The sequence below is a fragment of the Myxocyprinus asiaticus genome, chromosome 27, assembly GCF_019703515.2.
Source record: "Myxocyprinus asiaticus isolate MX2 ecotype Aquarium Trade chromosome 27, UBuf_Myxa_2, whole genome shotgun sequence".
Classification (NCBI taxonomy): Eukaryota; Metazoa; Chordata; class Actinopteri; order Cypriniformes; family Catostomidae; genus Myxocyprinus; species Myxocyprinus asiaticus.
This window is the reverse complement of record NC_059370.1, coordinates 34,381,649-34,409,420: the sequence shown is the minus strand read 5'-3', so window position 1 is coordinate 34,409,420 and position 27,772 is coordinate 34,381,649. Positions and strand designations below refer to the sequence as shown.

Below are 27,772 nucleotides of genomic sequence, written 5' to 3'. Positions count from 1 at the left end.
CAATTGCTTTGTAAGGATACACAACACCTGCCGAAGCACTGCGGGGAATCGGGATTCTGAAGCGGCCCGTTCACCAGCGAAGCGTCAAGTGGCGAAGCGGGGTGATATTCGCCAGAACACTGCAGGGGAGCGGAGAGTCTTCTCGTTGCCGTGAAGTTTCCGTCCGCTAACTCATGTAGTCGATGGCAAAGCAGTAGAGGGATTCTAGACGAGAGATGAACCACTGTCTTGAAGGAAGAAATTTCTGAGGAATGGTGTTTGTGCACCTGCTTTTATAGCGGACATCTAAAGGGCGGGGCTCAAACACCATCGCCATTATTAGATAATTGGCGTTATGGTAGAGAGGTTTCAGCTAGGTCGTGTGGAAGGACAACTCTCCATATGCGTTAGCACGCAATGTCAAGTGTACTGAGTCATAAGGTATCTATGATATCATACTTCACATGAATGCAGCTCACCTCGCGCGGCATGATCAGAATGCGTGACGCAGGGCCTGTTAGTGAAACTGTTCTTGAGCGCGAGAGCCGTAAGATCAGGTGATACTGGGTCTTTCAAAGCCGACATCAGCCAATATCGCTTTAGATTCTAGTTATTTGGCTTTTACAAGGTTAACGATGCTCATACTTGCGATGTTTAATTGCTCTGCGTCTACGGGAACTCTTTAGATACAAACAGGTGAGATACAAACATATCGTTGACTTATTTAGTCCTACATTAGACTTTACGATAAGTGATAACATTAACAACACTGATCTTTTGCAATTTAATTGTAATTTTTTTCTTTCCTTTACGTGTTGACTTGTGTACATTTATTGTCAGTTAGAAAGTAAACACGAATGTCATGAATGGTTTTGATAAAATACGGAGGGCTTGTTTTATTTTATGAGTTAGTGCAAATTTATTTACTAATATTGTTTATGTGCTGTCCATTACTTTTATATAAGTGGTTGGTGTTTCATTAGGACTATTTGTAGTTATTCACAATCATTTTTTCTTCTTCATATTTGTTAGCGAGTCAAAGTTATTTTTAAGTTCGATATTCGTTGGATAATCAGTTTCTCTTACCCGCGCTCTCGGCAGGCGACAATCTTACAAAGATATCACTAGCACAGTTGGGTTAAAGGGTATATAACACTACTATACGTGCATAAATCATTGCACACAAAACAGTCAACGCTTGGTGTGGCTGGAGAATTATGCTTGCGAACGCTCCGATGCGTTTTTATTGCCTAGCGTAAGTAAGGGACCATCTGCAAGTTCCACCCACTACGCTAAGACATACATGTAGGTGGTGTCCAATCCATCATTCCGTTGACGTGCAAGTTATGCATATAAACCCAGTAAAGCACATATTCACATTCCAAAGGTTGTAGTAAGCTACTATTGGGCAGACTGACTTACTACAGATTAAATAATTACAGTATGCCTTATGATATGAGTATAGTTATAAATTATTTTTTAGAAATAAATTCATAAAAATTCAACAAAATAATATTTTCACATTCTAAAGGTTGTAGTAAGCTGCAATTGCACAGACTGACTTACTAAAGATGAAATTATTACAGTATTCCTTATGATATGAATACAGTAATCTATTATTTTAGAAATAAAATCATAAAAATTCAACAAAATTGTATTTTCACATTATAAAGGTTGTAGTAGGCTGCTGTTGGAGAGAATGATATACTACAGGTCAAATTATTACAGTATTTTCTATCAAGACAAGTTAAGTTTAATTGACAGCATTTGTGGCATTATGTTAATAAGCACAAACATTGATTTTCACTTGTTACTGTGGGCCATTTACAATGGAAGTGAATGGGGCCAGTGTAAAAATTTGAAGATTGAATATTTATGAAAGCACTTACAATTGTAAAGTTGTTTAAACAGTCATTGTTTGGGTAATTTCATGGTTTTAGTGTTTACGGCATGAAGCCCTTATGGCAACAACATTGTTCAACTGGATATTGCTTTACACGAGAAAAAAAAAAAAAAAAGATTAGTAAGTGATCACTAAAATCTTGTTAACATTCATATTCTTTACATATAAATGGCTATAACTTTGAAACAGTGAGTTTTTAATGTTTGCCAATTGGCCCCCTTTCACTTCCATTTTAAGTGGCTCGCTATGACCCAGATTTTATGCATTTTTTAAAGGAAATGAGTGCCAAGTCACAATAATGTTTTATGGTAATCAGCAATATGCCACAAATGCTGTTGATAAAGCTTAATGTGTATTCAAAATTCCCTAACATCTTGTCATGATTTCAGTCTGTGATCTCCCATTTTGTGACACTTGCTATGGTTTACTTACCCCGATTTCATCATTTCACCTGCTGATTGGACTTTCACTACAAATTCATGTACTTAATTGGCAATCCTACCCTCTCCATGAACCCAGACTCTTGAGTTAAATGAAGTGTCAACATATGATAAAAAATAAATAAATAAAATAATGTACATAAATGCAAATGAAACAATCTGTACCATGTTGTAATATGAATCTGCTGGATCTGTTCTGTTACCCTTGGGGGTGGAGACAGACAGGTTGTTCTCCTCACACAGACCATGCATGGCTGCATGTATGGACCGGGAAAGCCAGGGACAGAACCATAAATCCAACAGACTGCTTCAGCTGTCAATAAAGTTATACAGTTGATGGAAGTGGTCCTAACTGAAACAACCATCTATTTAAACAGCCATTGTATTTCTTCAATAACCCCCTTAAATAGTGTCACTAAAATAACGTTAATTTGTAACAATTTATTCTGTTATTTACTCTAACAAAACTACTTACAACAACAAACGGGTCCCAAACATTCTTTGAAGAAGACCTCAAATTAATTTAAAATAGTAATACAATTATATTCATTGTGACAAGCCATGTTGGTAGAAATTTTTTACATTTTATTAAGAGAAGAGTAGAGCATTTCTGAAACAATTTATGACAGTATTAACATGATAACTTCAATCATTTTACAAGTTATTGTATACAAACATTAACATAACTGTGATATTGCTGATTTATTACTAGGCATTATCACAGTAAAATAATTTTTATGTGAAATCTTACTTGAAATAAAATTAAATGTCCTGTGAAATAGATACTACTAGTACAACAACACTTATTTGTTATATTGAAGAGTAAGCTCTTGTATAAATTTCTTGTATTAATATTATTCTTCAAAAGGATGCATGATTGAAAATGGAGCTGATTCTGAAAACAAAAAGGAGGTAGATAGATTACTATGTCTATTGTTTTAGTATGAACCACCAGTAGCTGAATATCACAAACATAAAAGTGCTGGTGGTGGATTTTGAAGGGAAAAGGACAGCCTGAGTCAGATTATTAGCCAGGCACAGGAGGCAACAGTACACCAGAGCAGATGACTCAGAAAGTGGAAGAACATGATGAGGAAAGACAAATGTACAACTGGACTTTTAAATTAAGTGGAGTCGGTGGCAGTTAAGAGGTTGTTACAGCATCCTCTGCACAACAGCGTTTCTTAGAGCACATTGCTCTAGTGATACTTGAGATTTTCCTGTCCACTTCCTGTTATAACTGTTTCTTATCTTTTTCCTGAATTTTTATGATTTTATTTCTAAAATAATTGATTACTGTACTCATATCATAAGGCATACTGTAATAATTTCATCTGTAGTAAGTCAGTCTGTCCAATAGCAGCTTACTACAACCTTTATAATGTGAAAATAACATATAATTGAATTTTATGAATTTATTTCTAGAATAATTGATTACTGTACTCATATCATAAGGAATACTGTAATAATTCCATCTTTAGTAAGTCAGTCTGTCCAATAGCAGCTTACTACAACCTTTGAAATGTGAAAATATCATTTTGTTGAGTTTTTGTGATTTGTTTCTAAAATAATTGAATACTGTACTCATATGATAAGGCATACTGTAATAATTTCATCTGTAGTAAGTCAGTCTGTCCAACAGCAGTGTTTTTCCACGATAGAACATGCAAGTCAGTTGAATGAATGCTCAGACGCCCGTGACGTTTTAACGCAGTGTGTGGAGTTTTCAGACGGTCCCTTAAACACCATAGGCGAATATCTAACGAACATCGAATTTGCAGCAAACTTTACCTCGCTATATTAGTTTCGTGTTATCACTTAAGGTGTGCCACTGAACTAAACATATAGTGTGTAGTGTTTACTTTTCTCAGTGTTATGGTTCTAAATGTACTGAAAAAACACTGGAAATCCCCACATTTCACATAAAGACAGTAGTCTGAGAGGAATTTGGTAGATTCACAACAAGATATATCAAGCATTGGCAGTAGTGTCCTGCAGTGTGACATCCTATACTACATCTAATATTTTAAACAACATTTTCGAACACTTGTATAATTGTTATGCATGCTGTTTTTATGACCACGTTTGAATTTGTGTTTTTTTTTTATTAATTTGTCACACTGCAGGACTGTTGAGGTGACCTGCAAAAAAGATAAAAGGTGTTGGTTAAAAAATGGTTAAAGAATTTAGTGTCTAGTTACAGTACCTAGAAATAATGCACAGAACTCTGGAAATATTTCCAAATTGTGATTTTAAGAACTGTACATTGAAAAAGGGGATAATAATAAAATGCTTAATAAATAAAATTGACTATACTTTATAAATTATATATATATATATATATATATATAAGGTGTGAGAACCCTGCGTTATACGTACATATATCAAATTCTAATCTAAAATCTACAAAGTACATGTTGTTTATTTGTCAACATATTTACATTATTGCTACTTAAGAATGTTAATGTGGAATGGCTTTTGCCATTGTAAAACTTTTAGTAACTCTTTGACTATAAAGTCGCCTACTTATTTCCTGACCACATGAGGCTTTTGTTTACTGCAGCTGAGTGTGTCAGTGAGCATGTGTTGTGCACTCTGGCTCAGTTCTGATCCGATGCCAGCCAATCAGCTTCAACTTGAGCAGGCGTTACTTCTTCCCAATGGCTAGTGCAGTCAGTCTGTGTATTCATCAATGTGAGTCTTTGTATTTCCAGAGGTCCTATCCGGATTCCCGCTGCTAAAATCCCACCTCCCCCCTGGCTCAGTCCACCCATCTGACCCACTCATCCCCCCTCTCACTCACACATCTGTGCCACATGAGGCCCTGCAGTGTGACTCAGTAGACAAACTTACACCAGTCTGAGTGTGTGTCAGGCTTTCCTCAACAGTGCACCTCACTGTTCCAGCACAAGGGAGACCCAGTGTTAGTCCATCTCAGTCTAGAAAGGTAATGATGCACTTTAATTGTTGTCATTTCTGTATTCTTTCTTAAATAGGTTTTTTTTCATACTGCAGTGCACCACTGTTAGGGCTCTCAGTCTGCAAATGTAAGTGCTGCACTACATGCTGAGTTTGTGGTTTTCTGTTTGAATGTGCTGGCCTTGAGCACTTGTTACAAATGCACTGTTGCCTTAATAATGGTTGCAGATGTGGTGAGTGTTTTTTGCTTACAGCTGTTTATCTAGATGTTGATATTACAGTTTTATGCACGTTGGTGCAGTTAGAATTGTACAGGTGCATCTCAATAAATTAGAATGTCGTGGAAAAGTTCATTTATTTCAGTAATTCAACTCAAATTGTGAAACTCGTGTATTAAATAAATTCAATGCACACAGACTGAAGTAGTTTAAGTCTTTGGTTCTTTTAATTGTGATGATTTTGGCTCACATTTAACAAAAACCCACCAATTCACTATCTCAAAAAATTAGAATACATCATAAGACCAATAAAAAAACATTTTTAGCGAATTGTTGGCCTTCTGGAAAGTATGTTCATTTACTGTATATGTACTCAATACTTGGTAGGGGCTCCTTTTGCTTTAATTACTGCCTCAATTCGGCGTGGCATGGAGGTGATCAGTTCGTGGCACTGCTGAGGTGGTATGGAAGCCCAGGTTTCTTTGACAGTGGCCTTCAGCTCATCTGCATTTTTTGGTCTCTTGTTTCTCATTTTCCTCTTGATAATACCCCATAGATTCTCTATGGGGTTCAGGTCTGGTGAGTTTGCTGGCCAGTCAAGCACACCAACACCATGGTCATTTAACCAACTTTTGGTGCTTTTGGCAGTGTGGGCAGGTGCCAAATCCTGCTGGAAAATGAAATCAGCATCTTTAAAAAGCTGGTCAGCAGAAGGAAGCATGAAGTGCTCCAAAATTTCTTGGTAAACGGGTACAGTGACTTTGGTTTTCAAAAAACACAATAGACCAACACCAGCAGATGACATTGCACCCCAAATCATCACAGACTGTGGAAACTTAACACTGGACTTCAAGCAACTTGGGCTATGAGCTTCTCCACCCTTCCTCCAGACTCTAGGACCTTGGTTTCCAAATGAAATACAAAACTTGCTCTCATCTGAAAAGAGGACTTTGGACCACTGGGCAACAGTCCAGTTCTTCTTCTCCTTAGCCCAGGTAAGATGCCTCTGACGTTGTCTGTGGTTCAGGAGTGGCTTAACAAGAGGAATACGACAACTGTAGCCAAATTCCTTGACATGTCTGTGTGTGGTGGCTCTTGATGCCTTGACCCAGCCTCAGTCCATTCCTTGTGAAGTTCACCCAAATTCTTGAATCGATTTTGCTTGACAATCATAAGGCTGCGGTTCTCTCGGTTGGTTGTGCATCTTTTTCTTCCACACTTTTTCCTTCCACTCAACTTTCTGTTAACATGCTTGGATATAGCACTCTGTGAACAGCCAGCTTCTTTGGCAATGAATGTTTGTGGCTTACCCTCCTCGTGAAGGGTGTCAATGATTGTCTTCTGGACAACTGTCAGATCAGCAGTCTTCCCCATGATTGTGTAGCCTAGTGAACCAAACTGAGAGACCATTTTGAAGGCTCAGGAAACCTTTGCAGGTGTTTTGAGTTGATTAGCTGATTGGCATGTCACCATATTCTAATTTTTTGAGATAGTGAATTGGTGGGTTTTTGTTAAATGTGAGCCAAAATCATCACAATTAAAAGAACCAAAGACTTAAACTACTTCAGTCTGTGTGCATTGAATTTATTTAATACACGAGTTTCACAATTTGAGTTGAATTACTGAAATAAATGAACTTTTCCACGACATTCTAATTTATTGAGATGCACCTGTATATGGTAAAAGCGCTGATAATGTATTATAAATATTTCATTGTCATCAATGTCTGAATAAATGTTATAATCTGTTTGTTTAGGCAGATTTTGACCTCGGTTGCACTAATTTGTGTTTCACAGATAATCTATAAGTAAATTATGTTTGAAGGAACTGAATATGTATTCACAATCAAGTGTAAACACTGGCTTTGATAACATCTTTTGGAAAGTCTAAGGGTCTGTTTAGACACATGGTGTTCCACCCCTCGAGCAAACAACAATACAGAGTACACAGCACTTTAGGACCATTACCCTTCCTTTATGGGTGGTCCTTATAATGTGTGACAGCAGAGTTTAATATATGTGTTAAAACTCTTAGAGTTTGAATGAGGATCAGTATTAACCTTTTGCTGATGAATGGCTTCATCAAAGGTGAGTTCATCCACTGAGTTGATCCATTATCATAAGTCATTCATTTTAAATGAGAATTTGTGATTTGAGGCGATATAGGCAACAGAGACTGTTACCAATGCACCAAAGTTTAGTTCTTTTTCAGTACAGCAACTTGCCGACCTCCAATGTTTAATCACTATCAGTGTGAATGCTCTTTAGATTTTACAGTATTTTTTGGAAATGGGTCCTGGTTCTGCCACAACTCCTGTGGTGGAGTTATGTCTGTGTTCAGTCTTGCTGGTGTTCCGGTATTGCAATCTCTTCTATTGGTATCTTAGAAATCCCTACTCTGGCCAATTCCCTGAAGGCGATTTTGCCTCCAACAGTGAGAGTGACAGCAGAGGAGGAGATAGCTGGGGAGATGGGAGAGCAGAAAGGAGGTAAAGAGATGGATGGCACCATGGAAGAGCCCACAGAGGAGGAGGATGAAGAGGAGAAGAAGGCACAGGCTGCTGCAGAGGAGGCAGCAGCCAGAGAGAGGACAGCTCAGAGGCAGGTCATGGCCATCGAGGAGATGGTGCAAACAGAGCGGAACTACCTTAAACATCTGCAGCTCTGCACAGTCACTGTCCACAACAACCTGCAAAAATTACAGGTATTCATGTTCTCCAGATAATAACCACTTACACACATGAAACTTGTAAAATTGCCATAAAAATGCCGGACAATCTGTTCTGCGTAAAGTCAACCAACAGCTTTCAATGTTTTTAATAGATATCACTATTATTCACACCACCTTCAAAATGACGTACTGTACGTAAATGCTCTCTGATGTCATTCTCCCAACAGAGCATCCTAACCTGTTCTAAACTGTGAATGTTACCACTTCGTTCACACATACCATCAATACAGAACTTTTCTGGTGATTTTACCACCCCATTTCTCAACTCATTTCATGACCAAGTAAATCTGGGAATAATTTTTATTTTATGATCCAGCAAAAACATGACATGATATACCAATCTGTTATGCTTTTTTTTGACATGTCGCAAACTCTACCCACAGCAATTACATCAGTAACTTCTAAACAGAAATTCATCCACCCAGAAAAGTAGTCCCACTTCAAAAAGGACAATTAAGACACCTTAACAGTTCAAATATAAGAACTTTTTTTACAGTCGTTTTCATGTAAATGCTTTAACCAAAATATGAGCTCTCCTGTTCACTTGCCCCATAAACTTCCATTGTAAGTGCATTATTGCATTCGGCAAAAAAAAAAAATATATATATATATATATATATATATATATATATATATATATATATATATATATATTTGAGAAGTATAATCATTGTAGGTAAATTACTTTATTGGGTGTTTTCCCCCTGCAGCATCCTCCACCAAACCTGAACAATATGTTCCAGCACATAGATGAAGTGATGGATGTTTCCAGCAGACTCCTGAACCTTCTAGATCAAGCAAAGATACAGCTTAGCAACCCAAAATACCTAGAAACACTCTGTGAGTATGACTGGTCGGACTGGAAAATCAGGTTCACTTTCAGTTTTCTTACATCAGCTCTAGATTCTGTTCATGTGACACGCCAACTGATCAGTTTGACATAAAAATATTTTTACCCTTGATCTCATGGATGAAGAATCCAGAACTTGAATTGCAAGAATTTCAGGATACTTGTAATAGTAATGAATGAGACTAGAGGGGTAGAATGTTTTGTGTAAATTCAAGATTGGTCTGAGCATGTTGGTTTAAATGAATATTATTTGTGTTGTCTTTGGCAAAAAAAAAAGAAAAAGAAAAAAAGTATGTCTTTTTAACTCATGTATGATTTGGTTTTGTAATTTTTCAAATATCATTTATACCATCTAAATCAGAGCTTATACTGTCTCTTAGGTGACTCTTTCCTGAGTCTGTCTCAAGACATAGAAATGGCTTATAAGGAGTACCTGGCCAATTACAATAACATCACCGCTCTGGAGAACAGCTACAAACAGAAAGAGACCCTTTGGATTGAGATGGTTAAAATCATCAAGTCATCAGCGTAAGTTTATATATCAACATTTTATATTGCACAGCCTGAAGTATAATTTTTACATTTCTGACAATTAATTTGTCATACCCTGTCTGACCAACTGTTAAACGAATTCAACACTGGTGAGAGAGTTTCTAAACTAAACACCAGTGTAATAACCAACATTTTTGACCCCTGATCTCACCTGTCTTGCAGTCCTGATGTGAATGCATCTACTCTGAGTTTCTTCCTGGTGATGCCGGTTCAGAGAATCGCCCGTTACCCCCTGCTGCTTCAGACCATCCAGAAACACACAGACCCAGAGCACCCTGCCTACTCCATACTGGAGCACACCGCGCACACTGCAGTCCAGATCAACTGCAGGATCAATGAATACAAACGCTTCCGTGAAGTCGGTAAGAATGTATACTTCTACACATTTCTTAGGTGCAAAGCAGTACCATTACAAAAAACTGTTGTTACTATGTACATGCCGTTAGATAACTAGATGTTATATAAATATCTGTTCAGTAATTACATTGATTTAAGTCTCACAAGTTTTAAGTACACATAACACGGTAAGATCATGGTTCATTGAAAGTCAGACATGACTAAAGTAATGATGACTTGTAGTTCAGCAAGTGAGTCAGATGTTAATTCAGTAACTGCCCTGATGGATTCAGTCAAGGATTTGTTAGAATGATTTAAACTGATTACACAGGAGTTTAAGAGTATTTTTGACTGTTTCATTTAAAGAACCTGCCTGTAAGAGTCTTACAACAATGCTATGGAAAGATGTGTTGTTATTTATTGTCTTTGTTTTATTTCATATATCCGACCCTTTCAAATCATCATATTCAATTCAGACTGCAAGCTCAAAACTTGATTCAGCAAGAAACACTTGACTTGAACTTGACTGAATCACGTCTTGATTTGCTTTATTATTCTCATTCTCTGACTGTCAAAGCTGACAAGTATAAGAAGATAGAGAACCTGACCATCAAGGATAAGATCAATCGTCTGAGTGGCCACAGCATTGCCAAGAAGACAGCTCGGCTAAGCCAGTACATAAAGCACGAGACAGGAATGGTACCAAAGGTAACTGTGCCATGAAGCATGACTACATCCAAGAACAATGCTTAGAGTAGACAATGGAACAGGTTGACGTGTTGAAGAACAGCGTTGTTTCCATACTGTCTCAGACACCATTGTCAACATTGTAATCACATTTGTGCAATTGTGCAATCGTGTATTGCTTTAAAAATCAACACACTTAAGTCACGCTTTGTAATTTAATCATGTCATAGCTGAAGGATGAAGAATTTGATGCCCTTGCCGGCTTCTTCTTTGTGCTGGAGAGGGGTGTCTCAGAACTCCACAGTAACATGGAGGCCTATCTCCACCATTTGCAGGTTTGTATTGATTTCCTTCCTGGATTTACCATTCATCACCTTAATGACTATAGTTGTATACTAACAAAGAGCTGATGTTTTCATTTGTTTTGGTGTTCACTCAACGTGAAGCCAGTACTACCAGGGATCAACCTCTTAAACATTGTACATTGTTATTGCAGCTGGTAAATGAAAGGAAAAGCTGTAGGAGGTTGATCCCAGGGCAGGTGGATGGGGTTTCATAAGGTTGTGAAGTTCATATGATGGCTGTGTGCTTTGGAGATTTCTTAAAGATTTATTTAAGCATCTAAGCTCTTGTGTTTTCAGAGATTCCTCAGCTGCAGACCAGAAGAAGCAGATCTTGATCTGGAAGGCGAGAAAGCTGCACTGTTCTCTAAAGAAATCACAGTGGCACTCAGACAGTGGATATACCCTGCATATGTAAGCCCTTTAAATAGAGTACAATTCACATGCTAAAGAGACATTCACTATTGTTGTTGAGAAATATTCAGTTCTATTGGCTGATAAAATCTCTCTTGGAAAAATAAAAAATCTGCAGTGATGATTAAGTACAGCTCCATGCTTCTCATCTTTTTCAACAAAAATACTTAACAAAATCATTCACAGAAGTTGATAAAACACCATGTCATTTCTAACAAGAAATTGAGTATTTCCTGAACTTTATATTTAGATGCTCCATCAAGCCTGTCTTGAAAGCATTATAAAAAAGGCAACTTTTAAAAGAAATGCGATTGCAAAATAGATTTTAATAATGGTCATATCTAGATGGTAACCCTCTTACTGCGAAAAGTCTCGCAAGAGTTGCTTGCATCATTCATACACAGTGTTTTGTGTTTAATTAGAGTCCCACGACTACCCTTAAACCTAACCCTAACCTTAACCCTACCTACTGTATAAACCTAAACACTCACAAGACTTTCTAAGTAGGAGTGTTACCATATACAGTTGAAGTCAGAAGTTTACATACACCTTAGCCAAATACATTTAAACTCAGTTTTTCACAAGTCCTGAAATTTAATCATAGAAAACATTGCTTGTCTTAGGTCAGTTAGGATCACTGCTTTATTTTCAGAATGTGAAATGTCAGGATAATAGTAGAGAGAATGATTTATTTCAGCTTTATTTTCTTTCATCACATTCTCAGTGGGTAAGAAGTTTAGATACACTTTGTTAGTATTTGGTAGCATTGCCTTTAAATTGTTTAACTTGGGTCAAACTTTTTGAGTAGCCTTCCACAAGCTTCTCACAATAAGTTGCTGGAATTTTGGCCCATTCCTCCAGACCAAACTGGTGTAACTGAGTCAGGTTTGTAGGCCTCCTTGCTTGCACATGCTTTTTCAGTTCTGCCCACAGTCTATCGAATTGAGGTCAGGGCTTTGTGATGGCCACTCCAATATCTTGACTTTGTTGTCCTTAAGCCATTTTGCCACAAGTTTAAGGTTTGCTTGGGGTCATTGTCCATTTGGAAGACCCATTTGCGACCGAGTTTTAACTCCATGGCTGGTGTCTTGAGATGTTTCTTCAATATATCCACATAATTTTCCTTCCTCATGATGCCATATATTTTGTGAAGTGCACTAGTCCCTCCTGAAGCAAAGCACCCCCACAACATGATGCTGCCACTCTCATGCATCACGGATGGGATGGTGATCTTCGACTTGCAAGCCTCACCCTTTTTCCACCAAACATAATGATGGTCATCATGGCCAAAAAGTTAAATTTTTGTTTCATCAGACCAGAGGAAATTTCTCCAAAAAAGTAAGATCTTTGTCCCCATGTGCACTTGCAAACTGTAGTCTGGCTTTTTTATGATGGCTTTGGAGCATTGGCTTCTTCCTTGCTGAACAGCCTTTCAGGTTATGTCGATATAGTACTCGTTTTACTGTAGATATAGATTCTTGTCTACCTGTTTCCTCCAGCATCTTCACCAGTTCCTTTGCTATTGTTCATTTACATTCATCTCTAGGAGACAGAATATGTCTCCTTCCTGAGCAGTATGACGGCTGCGTGGTCCCATGGTGTTTATACTAGCATACTATTGTTTGTACAGATGAACGTGGTGCCTTAAGGCATTTGGAAATTGCTTCCAAGGATGAACCAGACTTGTGGAGGTCCACAAATGTTTTTTTTTTCTGAGGTCTTGGCTGATTTCTTTTGATTTTTCCCATGATGTCAAGCAAAGAGGCACTGAGTTTGAAGGTAGGCATTAAAATACATTCATAGGTACACCTCCAGTTGACTCCAATTAGCCAATTAGCCTATCAGAAGCTAATTGGCTAATTGCCTGTAACACTCTCAATGGAGAGGAGGAGGCGAGAACCATCTTGGTAATATAAATAATAGTTTGATTATAAACTGAACCAAAAGACACACACACAGGTGTCGGGCAGCTGCCTGTAACTCTCTCTCTGTCGCACTGCCGTCTCCAGTTGCCTTTATCCCTCTCGGACTTTATCAGCCTAATTAGGGGCCGAGTGTGTGGAATCACGACCCGGCCCCGCCCTCCACCCTGCCACATTGCCTAAAGGCTTTACATAATTTTCTGGAATTTTCCAAGCTGCTTAAAGGCACAGTTAATGTAAAAGCACAGTTAGTGAATGAAAACATCTGACCCACTGGAAGTTTGATATAGTCAATTCAAAGTGAAACAATCTGTCTGTAAACAATTGTTGAAAAAAATTACTCATGTCATGCACAAAGTAGCTGTGTCTGTTTTGTCCCCCCCCATTTTTTCTTCCACCAATATTGTTTCTTAGGAGACGCGTTTGAAAACTTTAGTCTTTAAGCCCTTGAGCTCATTGCGGGAGCTGATGGCGGGACCACGAAATCTCATTTGCAAGCGTCAGGACAAGCTACTTGACTACGAGCTGATTGAGGAAAAGAGCAACCTGAGCTTTGAGGAACAAGCCATAGCCAACACCTACAAGACAATGAACATACTGCTGTTGACTGAGCTGCCGCAGTTCAATGGGAAAGCCCTGCAGCTCCTGTGGGCCACGCTAGAGGCCTTCAGCTGTCTGCAGAGAGACCTGGCGGCTGATATGGAGCAGCTGGTCACTAGCTTTACCCATCAGGTACTGAGTGGAGTAAAGAAGGAGGAAAAAAGTTATATTTTTTATATGATGGTATTTCTGAATGAAACAGGTTTCATTCAGACCAGGTTTCAAGTTAAAATTAAATCATGCAATTTTTCTAGAACAAATTACATTTAGATTTAGAGATAGCCAAGTGAATAGCTGATGAAACAGGTGCGAAATATTCCCTAGACTTCCATTGAAGGTTGGACCTGAGCCATATCTAGGGACAGGAATATCATAGAGACTTGGGGCTCAATATATAGGCAGTGAAAGATATGTATACACTGCTTTAAAAAATGGACCAGATTAAGGGAATTTCCGTATACATGGTGTTACACAAACATTGTATTCGGACTTGCCTTGATGCATTCCTTAGAGGCATACCAGGAAGATGCTACCAGGCAGCATTTCGGATGCACCCTGTATTTCAGAATTAGCTTTAGCTAGCTATTTCTGCTTGCTAATTGAGGATGAACATCCAGGATTATTCACATGGTCTTTTCCAGGTCTATTCATGTCAGTCTTGTCTTTCACGATTCTAAACATTCTCATGATTTTAGTTACACTTGAATATCTATCAGTTTTAGGATATTGTTGAACATTCAGTGCAATTGTCCAGAGGATGCCAGACAGCAAACGTGGTTGGAAAATTAAATTTAGATTTTTGCAGGCTGGCAGTGTTTATGAATCCCTCTTTGTCGCCCAGCAGCTCCCACACAGTTATTTGGAGGATGGTGAGTTTTGGAAGTGGGCGGAGTGTTCAGTGCAGGAGGGTTGGAGGAGGATGGAGAGTCTGTGTCAGAGTGCTCAAGATGAGCTCAATGCTTCCATTGTGCAGGTCAGTTCCAACATAGAGACATACTATTGTCTGTTGCTGGGTGGAGGCTTGTTTCTAAGGAACAGTTTGCCCTGGTGCCTGTGGACAGTAGTGGAATTAAACCATAGCTAAATGCAACCATTCATTTAACTTGATATACATAATTTAGCATCATGTGTTTTGCATCAGTGCAGCTGTTTATTCTAAGCATGCCTTGGTCAAATATGTCCTGGAATTACTGTATTATAGCTGACCATAAACACTAATATAGAACATAAAATAAGGCAGGCTTGGGTTTAACTTCTGGGATTGGATTGTGAAAATCCAAAAGGGTTATGATGTTATGTGTTAATATTAATATTCCCCATTGAGATGTGGAGAAAGTTATTACATTTTGAAGAAAGATTATAAAGACAAACATTTTTTTTTCTGTAGACCAGCTTCCCATCGTCATGGAAATATCAGGAATTTTTTAAACTGTAATTTCGAGGCCTGAAAAAAGTAATAGAAATTAATAGAAGCTAAATGATAATTCTCTCATCAAAAATTATATATATATATATATATGACTCTCCATTTACTCACCCTATCGCTGTCACAAGCTTGTATGAAAACAAACAAAGATAATTTGAAGGAAGTATCATGTGTGTTTGCCCAGACAATGTAAGTCAATGGGATCCTAAAAAGAACATAAAGGCAGCATAAAAGTAATCCATATGACATGTGTGGTTTAATCCATGTCTTCTGAAGAAATACAATCGCTTTGGGTAAGAAACAGACCAAACTCTGAGAGGATAGGGTGAGTAAATGAAGAGAATTATCCAGTGGCATTTTATAAAGAAAAAGTAAAGAAAGACAAATAAAAAGAGAAAGTAAATAGGATGGATTTAAATTTCTTATTCGTCTAAAAATGTCAATCTCTTTTTCTTTTAACAGCATAAGTAGCAGCTCAGTTGTCATGTTTCATATTTCAGAGCTACATTGTTATTCTGCATTGTCAATATGTCACTGTCGCTGATGTCATGTCAAAGCCACTAGACCATCATTACAGCTAATGAAATAAACAGTCATTATTATCCAGAGTCTGCTGGGTGTCTCTCAGCATTCAAATCGATACTATGTGTCTCTTTTTTCTATGTTCTGATGAGCTTAGAAAAAAGGCAGGATGATGAAACAGCCGTCTGTAATCTTCAAAAGTACTACGTGTTTGCAGACAGGGATCAAAATGTTATCACAAATGTAAATCCTAGGAGGGTCTTCCTCTCATGCTCATTTCCTGTCTTAGTTCCTTACAGTTGCAGTATCTTTTCAAAAATCAAATAGCGGTAAATGCTCATTTATTTGTGGTAAACATCAAAGTGAGCTTTCTAATTATTGCACTTTGTAGCTCCTAAGTATTTTTTATAATGTGTACAAGCAGTAATCAAAAGTGTAACAAATTTGTAAATGCAATTTATGGCTTTTGGGTGATAACATTTTTCTCTCTCTTTGACATCTCAGGCACTCAGTCCCAGGTCTGAACGCCGTCTGAAGACTCTGCTTGCCAAGCACAGCTCGGACAAGATCTACCAGCTGGCAGGCCCAGTGGTGGGCACTCGTGACCTGGACCTGACCCTCAACAAGGGCGAGCTGGTAGCTGTTGTCAGTGAGATGGACACCCGAGGAGACCGTCGCCGCTGGCTGGTGGATGCAGGAGGTAAAGTTGACACATGAACACCTTGAGAAAAGGGCTCATGAAGTAGATAAAGAGCACTGAGCTGGAGCCAGGTCATACGAGTAGTACTTTTGATGAGTGTTCTTTTGTGGACAGGATGCGGCTGATCCTAGATCATCATTAAGGGGCCGACATTCAAAGTCTTTATCAAATCACTCATAAGGTCATTAAAAAATATCAAGAAATGAAAAATAATAATAATAATAATATTTTATATATTTGTTTAGTACCAAATAAACACATTTTATATTATGTGTCCAACTTACAGAACTATCTCACATCTACTCTTGAAGGAAAGAACAGATTGTGTTTGATACTCAGCAGGTCTCTCTCAACCATTGTTATTTCGTTCTGATGTTTTATGTAACTTGTTTACTGTTCTTTTTCTAGTTTAGAGCTGTGTTTCCCAAATGCATCGTAAGCCTAAGTAGATCGCAGAAACCATTGGCGCCAATGGTCTCTACGATCAACTTAATCTTGTTACGCTTTTGGGAAACGCTGCCCAGTGTGTTTCTGTCTTTTAAATTCAAAACACATCAGTTCTCTTAAGCCTCTGTCTTCTGGCTCACTTTAGGTTTATGTATAGGGTTATGCTTTAAAAATATAAATATTAATGCTTGCCTTCTTGAAAAAGATGCCTATTCAATTTGTACTTAATGATCAAGACTGCACTCAATTTGTTTAGTGGATGCAATTGTTGCTTAAAGGGATAGTTCTCCCAAAAATGAAAATCATCTCATCATTTACTCACCCTCATGCCATCTCAGATTTGTATGACTTTCTTTCTTCAGCAGAACACAAACAAAGATTTTTAGAAGAATATTTAATCTCTGTAGTTCCATACAATGCAAGTGAATGGTGATCAGTCCTTTGTACTGTAGCTCCAAAAATCATATATAGGAAACTATCTTCTATAAAACTATATGAAACTATCTTAAATCCATATCTTCAGAAGTGATATAATAGGTGTGGGTGAGAAAAAGATCAAAATGTAAGTCCTTTTTTTACTCAAATCTCCACTTTTTCGTCTGAAAGTCAAGTGGTGCCTGTTTAGTTTCACTTTCACATCTAAAGTGGAGATTTAGAGTAAAAAAGGACTTAAATATTGTTCTGTTTCTCATCCACACCTATTATATTGCTTCTGAAGATATGGATTTAACCACTGGAGTCATATGGATTACTTTTATGGTTCCTTTGTGATTTTTGGCACTACAAAGTCACCAAAATCACCATTCACCTGCATTGTATGGACCTACAGAGCTGAGATATTTTTCAAAAAATATTCGGGTTCTGCTGAAGAAAGTCATACACATTTGGGATGGCATGAGGGTGAGTAAATGATAAGAGAATTTTCATTTTTGGGTGAACTATCTTTAATTGTTGTAAAACATTTAATCTCGAAAGCATTTACCATGACTGACATCTGCTGGTCAAGCACTGTTATATCACTCCCTCAACAGAAGATATAACTCCATGCTAAGGCGTATTGTTGTATAGACACTCGTTTTTCATATTTAATTACCTGTGTGTGAAATGGAAAGGATTTTTTTGTAAGAGTAAGAAAAAGTATTTTACCTAGTTGCATTTCAGAAGAATGTGCAGATTTGTGTAACTTGATAGGACCTCTTCTGTTTTATATTCTTCAGGACCCAGAGGATATGTGCATGCCTCAAAGCTGACTCGCTACCACCAGGTGACTGTAGACCCGCCTCCATCTCCTCATCTGAATGTCACTCCCACTGGTCCAGGACCCCGAAGACACTCCTACACTCCCGGAGCCCAGCCGCTCCTCACCACCACGACCACGCCCTGTTTTCAGGTGAGTGGCACACATAAGCAGAGGTGTGACAGGGCCATAAAGGGCACCTAGTTACTTTGTCTGATTTGCGTGTCAAACAGAATGAGACCTGTGGAGATTGATGGCAGGTCTGCTGTATCTCGTGATCATCAATCACATACACACACTTCAGCATTTTTGAATTCAGTAATGAAAGAAAAGAAATGATCTGCCTCTGCTTGTCAGTCGAAGTGACATGCTCTATCAAGACCACCCACGCACACACACACGGCACACACACACATACACTAATTTATTCATCTGTGTGATCTGGCTGTCAAATGGCTCCATATCATCTTGGCTTCATGTTTAGGAAAGCGGAAATGTTCGAGGCAGATTTTGACTGTGGATGTGTGAGTAGGAGATATACGGTTATTGTGACTGTAAAACTGTGACTGATTTTGCTAAACACCCTTTATAGGTTATTTATCATTTTGACAGTGCAGCAATTTCCATGCAGCTGATGAGAAAACAGACCAGCTGACAAGACTAACAGATTTATTTAAATATTACAGTAAATGAATTATGTGTATTAAATGTCCAATGTTTCAGGGCTCAAGTGGAATAGACCTTTTTCACACTCTGGGTTTTGGAACGTGGAAGTAAAAGTTTGAAGGGTAAACTTCGACAGTGGTGAATGGGAGTGAACGGGAGATCATAGCATATATTATTTTCACTTACCCATTTGCTCCAAGACCAAAAGAAAAAAATCCACTATTACATTTGAATGACTTTCCAGAAGAGGATAAAAAATAGATTGCGGTGTATTTAGCAAGTCATTTGGGAGAACATGACAAATTTACTGTCACTCTCTCAACAGCTGTCATAGAAACCCCCTCACAGCTGTGATCATTCGTTTTTTTAAAACTAAATCCAGGGTAATATAACAATAAGCATAATGTTATAAATGTATAATATAAAAAAGATTGCGAGATATACACTGATAAATAAGGCAGAAACGCGTCATCACAGTCTGTGAAAAAGGTCTATATATCTTAGCACTCGGTTTACAAAGCAGTACATTTCAGTTTAGAACTAGATTTTTCAAATTTTGTTGTGGGTGCTTGCCATTGTGTTGCTATGCAGTTGCTATGATATTCTGAGTGTTTTTTCACGTACAGTATTGCTATGCATTTGCTAGGGTGTTGCGGGTGATTGCAAAGTGGTTACTCACTAGCCCAAGTTAAAAGAGCCCACCACAAGTCTTGATTATAATCCGGTCTCCATATATGAATCAGTTCCCTCCTTTATGTAAGTCTATGAGATTTTCATGTATTTTTTTGCCCATTTTATCATAAATATCCCAAGGCAAAAATAAGTCTGATAGCTTAGATGGGAAATATCCTGTCTTCAAATAACTGCACAATTTGAGGAGAATATTTGATGTCCATGGCACAAACCATGCACAATAATATACACACTGAAAACTAATCCTAAGAAGGGGCAATACATATAGAAAATTACAGTAATAGCGTTTGCATGTACCTCTAACGAATGTGATTTATAAGGCATTACTGTTATTGGCCACAAGAGGGGACAGTTCTTCTAATTATCCTTTCAAATAAGCCTTCTAGCTCTTTTTCAGTTCTTAAGACCTGTTGAGCATAAGATTTCTTTCCCTTCTTAAATTTAACAAAGAAACAGCCCACTCTTCACACTTGAAAATGTCTCAAGCACATTGTATAACAGTTAAGACCACTTCACATTCAAATCTAAAAAAGATATTGCAAGTGCTCTCTTAAGAATGGAAACAAATGAGCTTTAAAAGAAAAAAAAAGGCCTAAATCTGTTTTTTTTGTTGTTGTTGTTTTTTTTTGTGACCACAGTATGTTTTTAGAACGGCACCTGTTATCCTAGGTACACTTGCGTACAGTTTTTTCAGGGTTGTTGGCAGATAGGTTATTCCAAGCAACTTGAAGAACTTGCAAGAGGTTTGTGTATTTGGGCTAATAATATCAACTTTACAATATATACAGTATAAATCAGGGACTAAAAACTAAATGTTTTTCATTTCGGTTCATTCTGAGCAAAAACTGTATTTTTTCGTTCCAGTTCAGAAGTTCCGCAGCCTTCTTTCCAAAAGGTTACCGGTTAGAATAAAATAAAATAACGTTTAATAACTTTAAGTTCTTTTTAAAATGACAGTACTCTGTGCTAAGGGGTGGGTGAAATACCAATTGCAGTGTTGCCAGATCTCGCAAGAGAAACAAGTGATCTGGTCTGGAATAACAAGCCCAAAATAAGTTACGTGCCTCGCCAATATAGGCAAAAATAAGCAATTAATTTTTGTCCTGTGTGGTGGATTTATCAGCATAGAAATCATAACAAGCAGATAATTAACAGTTAAGTATAATTTTATTTACAGGTCTGCTTCTGAGTCAAAGCCCAGCAGCATCAAGTCTGTATTAATGCATCATATCTAACAATAATTCAGTGAAGACTTGGAAACAACTGAGGAATTAACGTTTTGCCTCTAATAACGTTTTCCTTGTATCTGGATTATCCATTCATGTATACTGTATGTATTAATTACACATAGTTGTTAAAAAGGTCTTTATTCAGAGAATGCAACATCCACAATGGGTGATTAGGCAAAGAAATGTGTGATGCAGCAGTTTCCCTCAGGATCAAAGCACTTTCATTTTTGGGCAACATGAAGTGGTGTAGTACCAAAAATTTACTGTGATAAACCCTTTGGCCTTTGGTTTCATGATAAAATTATCGGAACAAAATTAACCAGTTATAACCGGTTACCCACATTTAAAATAATGTTTTCACTCTGGAACAATTGAAAATCACTTTGTTCCAGTTTTTGGTTACGTTCTGCTAAAAATTTCGTTCGTTTACGGTTTTCGTATTCGTTCCTTGAACCGTTTTAGTCCCTGTACAGTATATACTGTACTGTATAGATGCTATATAATTAGCTGATTCTTATGAAACCTGTCAAGAAAAGGTTTTACTTTACACCCTAAAAAATAATTATGTATGTTTTGCATGTAGAAAATTAAGTCTATTTTTGGGACCATTAAAATGATTTACATGGGGACATTATTTTTATGACAGTTACGCAAAAAATTGAAATGCAACACTTTAGGCCTATATGAAAAAATTATATATACAGTTGTGCTCAAAAGTTTGCATATCCTGGCAGAAATTGTGAAATTTTGGCATTGATTTTGAAAATATGACTGATCATGCAAAAAAACTGTCTTTTATTTAAGGATAGTGATCATATGAAGCCATTTATTATCACATAGTTGTTTGGCTCCTTTTTAAATCATAATGATAACAGAAATCACCCAAATGGCCCTGATCAAAAGTTTACATACCCTTGAATGTTTGGCCTTGTTACAGACACACAAGGTGACACACACAGGTTTAAATGGCAATTAAAGGTTAATTTCCCACACCTGTGGCTTTTTAAAATGCAATTAGTGTCTGTGTATAAATAGTCAGTGAGTTTGTTAGCTCTCACGTGGATGCACTGAGCAGGCTAGATACTGAGCCATGGGGAGCAGAAAAGAACTGTCAAAAGACCTGTGTAACAAGGTAATGGAACTTTATAAAGATGGAAAAGGATATAAAAAGATATCCAAAGCCTTGAAAATGCCAGTCAGTACTGTTCAATCACTTATTAAGAAGTGGAAAATTTGGGGATTGCAAAGTATTTAAACATCATAGTTGTACTCCCTTGATACTGCCTTTTATTTTCGCTGATTTTAATTTTAGAAACTGTTTGTACAACTACATCTATTCTGTTATATAGTGGGGAAAAAATGACTGCGTTATGATAATGAAAATCATCGTTGAAAACATTGGGAATAGTAAAAGTAAAACATCTGGACTCGATACGGTAATGAGAATTAGGGGTACAATGTGCTTAAGTGTCTTGAAAATAACATCACATAGCAAAAAATAAATAAAATGAATCTTAATGGTCTTAAATGTAGACTTATTGATTTATTATTGATTTAGGTTTAAATATGACAAGGCCATTTTAACCGGTTCCATAAGAATCGCCCAACTGCATTACTAGAGCATGATGCTAGTTTCACCAAGGTCAAACCACACGTACTGATAAAATGTGTTTCTTGAATGTACTGTCCGTTTGGATAAAATAAAGTCATAAATAGATCATATAAAGTCTGGTTACCATCACATTAGTGGAAACTTCTGAGGAACTCTGTTTCCTTGTTACCAACCAGACTCAAACTCTCCCCTCCATCTGCAGGTTTATGCAGGCTACGACTTCACTGCAAGGAGCAGTCACGAGCTCTCTCTGAGGGCCGGAGAGCCCGTGAAGGTGGTGGAACCTCACGATAAGCGTGGAAACAAGGAATGGAGTCTGGTGGAGGCGCGGGGCCAGAGAGGCTATGTCCCCTCCAACTACCTTACCGTCCTACCTTCTATAATCTCATCACCCAGCTTTCCTTATTGCTAACGAGCATTACTGTAGAGATAAAACCTCTGCTGCTGATATTTGGTTTGGTAGCCAGCATCCAAACACACAGACCATGAGAAGCACTCTCACTGAAGAGCTCTTGTTTCGGCTGCTGTTTGATGCTTCATTTGACTGGTGTATGGACTCGAGTGGTGCTTGGGCCCTGCTGTGTAGTGGTCACCCATATACTTGTTCTACGCTTTGCTGTTACCAGAGAAGATTGTTTTATCCAATGAGGAAAGAGCTGTAGGGGCAGGCAGACATGCTGTTGTGTGGAAAGCACATGGACTGTATTGATGGAGCATGCAGTTACCTGTGATTAACCAACACTCATTAATGGGTATTAAACTGCTTGGATCCGCTCCTCAAATGTACAAAAATGTGCTCTGGGCTGCCCTGGGACTACTTGTTTTTTGTTGTTTTTTTTAAGATGGTTCAACTTAATCACTCTACTGTCTTACAATTGAAGGAACTGATAATAATAGTGCTTTACTGCTGAACATAGTAGATACAAACTAGATCATAGTTTATAAGTCAGGCCTAGGGCTGGGTGATACATCGAATACCCACTATGTAATCGTGATGATTTTGCTGACGATATAAAATTCAACAATATTGTAAATATCACAATGATTTTAATGAGCCTTTTATGTGGCCATTAAGTTTCATAGAGAGCATCAGTAGACTAATTTCACAATCAAAATAATAAATCAAAATAACATCAAAATGGAGATATGATCTTATGTGATTGTTTAACTGCCAAAGGCTGTGATTAAAGACAGATATACATGGTCTGTATGCGCTTCAGAATGAACCGGCGACGCGCTGATCTGTGTGCACGCGCAGGGGCGTGGGCTCGTGTTTTTAGCGCAGTTCACCTGCATTGTGAAGTACTGGTACTGCAGGTTCAAGCATTTACGCAATTCCAAATATTAGTAACCACTATAAAGTTATTATAAAAATCTACAAATGCGGAACAGTAAAGGAGAGTTTGACAGCGGTTCACAAGATGCAAAACTCCTGGTGAAGGTGAAATAAACACGACTGCACTTGCAATGTCAAAATAATAACTCCAGTTTAGGGTGAAGTAAATAGGACAGAAATATATTAATTTATCTTTAACAAATCTTATCCTGAAAATAATAATAATTCAGTATTTTATTATAATAATAAACTTGACTGGGTTTCACATTAATAATTTAGTACGATTCAATATTCATCTGGTTTCCAAAAAATAAGTGAAGAAGTTTTTGCACACCTTGTTCATTCACAAAGAAATTTTTTTTAGTAAAAATATATGAAGGTAAATACAATTTTTGTTAAGCTTCCATATATAATTGTTTGTTAAATATAAGTCTAAACGTGCAAATCAATGAAAATGATTACATTTTACTCTCCCTTGTGTTAATTTAGTGGAAAAACTGTGGGAAACATGCCTTCATCATTTTTAAATAGATTTTTATTTAATGCCTTTGAAATATTAATTCTACATGGCTACAGTGGGTGTTTAGATGAAATGTTGGTTCCTCTGATCCTCTGAAAAAAGAACAACTTTTATGCTATCTTAGAGCAAAAACATAATTATTGTGATGTATATAGAATATCGTAAATTTGCAGAAAAATATTGAGATATAATTTCTGAAGCCATATTGCCCAGCCCTAGTCAGGCCTCTTTTGCTTTCATTTCCGAATCACTTAAAATGAATGTCTAATATTCACACTTCAAGAAAGTATCAGCCACTATAAATTATTTTATTAATACTTGATGGAAACTTTTGAAATATTTTTTTAATGTCAGTTATACTGTATATACTAGTGGCCCTAAAATGTATTTGGACACTTAAAGGGATAGTTTGCCCAAAAATGAAAATTCTGTCATCATTTAATTATTCTCATGTTGTTCTAAACACATATGACCTAAAGGTGCATTCAGTAATTTATGTATATTGTCTTGAACTTACAATGACACCTAGGGGCATGGATGCTGCATCATTTAAACGCTATAGTTTTCAGTTACCAGTGCCATTGTTGTAATTCATTATTTACAGTCAGCCATGAATAATTTAATTCAGTAGTTAAAGTGTCCAATAACTGGGCGGTTACTGAGATAAAGTAATTAGTATTAAGCTGGTCACGTGATTCCAACATGGAAGCCCCCATAAGAGGACCCTCTACATGTAGAATAAAAGACCTTTTATAAGGCTACTGATACGACTGGGGTCTTTATCTTATGTGAGTGTTCATGATTGTATACATTTATTTCAAAATTACAATTTATTACTCAGTGCAACTTTAAGAGATGTTAGGCAGAATGTTCAATCTCCGTCATCATTCACTTTCACTGTATGGAGAAAAGTTGCAAGGAAAGTGGATGCCGACTTAGGCTGTGTTCCAAGAAAGAAAGAAAGAACATGATGACAGAATTGTAATTTTTGGATGAACAATCCATTTAAGCCACACTTAAAAATGTGATTCATTGAATAAGATGGCAAGGCCATTTATAAAACCAAGTGCCATTTATTTTAAAGAAAATAGCACAAGCACAGTTAATTTCAGCAAAACATTCAGAAAAAAAGTTTGTTAGACTTTATTCATATTATAAAATAGATAGTAGATATATTTGTTCCAAATGAGTTTTTTTGTGTGTGTGCATCACTTTGTTAAATGTCATACATTCACTAATATATCATTGGGACCAGTTGCTTTAAAGTAATTGCAGGAAGTGAAGTGAAGTTTTGAGAAAATGTCTAGCATCATTTTGTTGCAGATACAACTTACAGTAGTTTGATATTTTGCTCTTAAATGCAAAGATATTCATACATTTTCAAGTGTGGCTTAAGTACTTTTGACTTAAGTACAAAAACTTGTTGTGACTATTGGATACTGAAGACACCGTAATGATGTGAAATGATTAAGCTATTCTTTTTGTTTGCATGCAGATCAGTTCAGGCTACTGCATTGTTCTTGTGTTGCTTACCTCATACAGTAACCTCTATGATGAAGGACTTAGCCCACATTTCAAGGTTCAGCTGCAGATAAGCCTTTGTTTCTGCTGTACCTGTCATTATAAACAGTCTGCCTGCAGTTCCATCTGCTGTCCAATTGAGGCATCAGAGCATCTTGTGTGGAGCTTGACATGGTTATTTTAGTGTTGTGCTAATCTCTCTCCACCCCCCCAAACATAATCATATATTATTCATCTGATCCTCACAATCGCCTTAACAGGGATCCTGGGAGAGACAGTTCACCTCATACGCCTGCTGTCCTCCTGGTGATACTAACTTCGGCATGTGGCATCTTCTGTGCATAATGTTTTGAAGAAATATGTATTGTTATTTATTTCACATAAAATAAAAAATAAAATAAATAGTTGATTTAATCTCAGATTAAATCAATGTCATCACCAAAATCATCACATTTCTGCATTTTATTATTAACTGATGTGTCAAAAATTGGTATCTATCAAAAGCTGAAAGAGGCTTTGGATGAAGTCTTACAGCTGACCTCTGAGCGCTCTGTTTATGCCCAGCAGATTAGAACCGTGACGTGAATGAGGCTGAGTATTTGTGTCTGCTGCAGAGGTTTATTTTGGAGCAATCCATTAGATTTTTTTTGGAGGCTGCTTTCAGCCCAAGCACAGTTATTCCTCTGAGAATGTGTAAATGTCAGGGTTGATGATGACTGTTTTTTCGTGCTACAGTCAGAGCAGAGATGCTGCGGTCCACTGTGCGTGAGCGCTGCCTGTCAGTTGCTCCCTATGTTAAGAGCTGGTTGTCAGCAGAGCTTTGATGCACTGAACCCTTACAGCTACAGAGTCTTCTGTGCAACAGCTCTAAAAATAAATTTCTCTATTCAATGGTCTAAAAATAGCCTCCTTCTACAGCTCCCCCTGTTGGTGAGTATTGGGACTATGGCTGCAATTCCTCACCCTCTTCTGGGAGATGATGTCTGTCACATTACAGCAAACAGTGCCCCCCCTGGACCCGCTCTCCATCTCAGCTGAAGAGTCACGGGGAAATGCTATGGAAATTAGATATATTATGTATCCCTTACAACATTACATACTATGGAGCTTTTCCTAGTGGGAGAGCAAACAAACCTACCACACTCCTATTCTTTCCTCCAGCCTTAGATGTCTTTTTGTGTGTGTGAAAGAGAGAGAGATAGGCCAAGCAGTAGGGTATTATAGGTCAACCGTTATCCTTATTATTATTATTATTATTATTATCATCATTTAATATTTCAGCTATTTTGGCGATGCATTGATTTGGAAACCGTTACATTTATCAGTTTTGCAGACACTTTCATTCAAAGCGACTTTGGCCACATCCACACTAATCCTTTTTTTCTTTTTTTCTTTTAATTTTTCTTTTTTGAAAACTCAGTTTTTAGTTTCCTGGTGTCATAGTTTCCCAAAGTATAAGGTAGAGGAAAACACCATTCTAGTGTGAGTGAGAGATATAAACATACCGAAATCAATGCGTTTTCAATAGGGCTGTCAATCCAATTAAATTTATCAAATTAATTACATATTCTGTTTAATTAATCAGATTAATCACAATTAATTGCATTAATAAATATTTGCTGAGAAAGGCCCTCAAAAAACAATAATTCAATATATAATGATTAAATTGTTATAAATGGTTATATTTAAATAGTTTAAATCTAATATACAGTATATTATAAATATAATAATTCAGATAATTAAAATGCATTACATTATTGTGGCAGATAAGTAAAGCATTGATGAGACAATGCAAAAATTGGCTTTAGAAGTAAATTTATTATTTATTTCCAAATTATTGATAAGCCTGTTATTGGCCTACAGTCCACAGCAATGCATTTTGCAATTGAATTCATCATTCTGGCAGAGATACATTTATTAAAATGGCTTTTCTAAGTCAGTGTACACATGCATCAGACGGACACTTTTGGAG

At 37.2% G+C, this 27,772-nt stretch overlaps 1 protein-coding gene across 4 annotated transcripts; it reads left to right on the top strand.

The window, feature by feature from the left end:
• The first annotated feature begins 505 nt into the window (after positions 1-505).
• Positions 506-26,237, top strand: LOC127418312 (rho guanine nucleotide exchange factor 37-like). Of its 4 annotated transcripts, none has more exons than XM_051658855.1 (14): positions 506-675; positions 5,037-5,269; positions 7,894-8,162; positions 8,900-9,029; positions 9,420-9,567; positions 9,754-9,953; positions 10,505-10,635; positions 10,845-10,949; positions 11,256-11,369; positions 13,706-14,023; positions 14,733-14,864; positions 16,344-16,539; positions 18,204-18,376; positions 22,626-26,237. In XM_051658855.1, the coding sequence occupies exons 3-14, from the start codon at positions 7,929-7,931 to the stop codon at positions 22,833-22,835; spliced, it is 2,091 nt and encodes a 696-aa protein (XP_051514815.1). In that variant the 5' UTR covers positions 506-675; positions 5,037-5,269; positions 7,894-7,928; the 3' UTR covers positions 22,836-26,237. The 4 variants fall into 4 exon arrangements, with proteins under 4 accessions (XP_051514815.1, XP_051514814.1, XP_051514813.1 ...); XM_051658854.1 differs by having other exon boundaries at positions 7,846-8,162; XM_051658853.1 differs by lacking the exons at positions 506-675; positions 5,037-5,269 and adding an exon at positions 5,377-5,474 and having other exon boundaries at positions 7,846-8,162; positions 14,736-14,864.
• The last annotated feature ends 1,535 nt before the right edge of the window (positions 26,238-27,772 follow it).

Excerpts from the sequence above, each read along its gene's own strand:
- LOC127418312 (XM_051658852.1), top strand. The coding sequence starts at position 5,441 with ATGCACTGTTGCCTTAATAATGGTTGCAGATGTG. Across the intron at positions 9,568-9,753 it reads AAAATCATCAAGTCATCAGC|TCCTGATGTGAATGCATCTA; the intron begins GTAAGTTTATAT and ends CCTGTCTTGCAG. Across the intron at positions 10,636-10,844 it reads AGACAGGAATGGTACCAAAG|CTGAAGGATGAAGAATTTGA; the intron begins GTAACTGTGCCA and ends ATCATGTCATAG.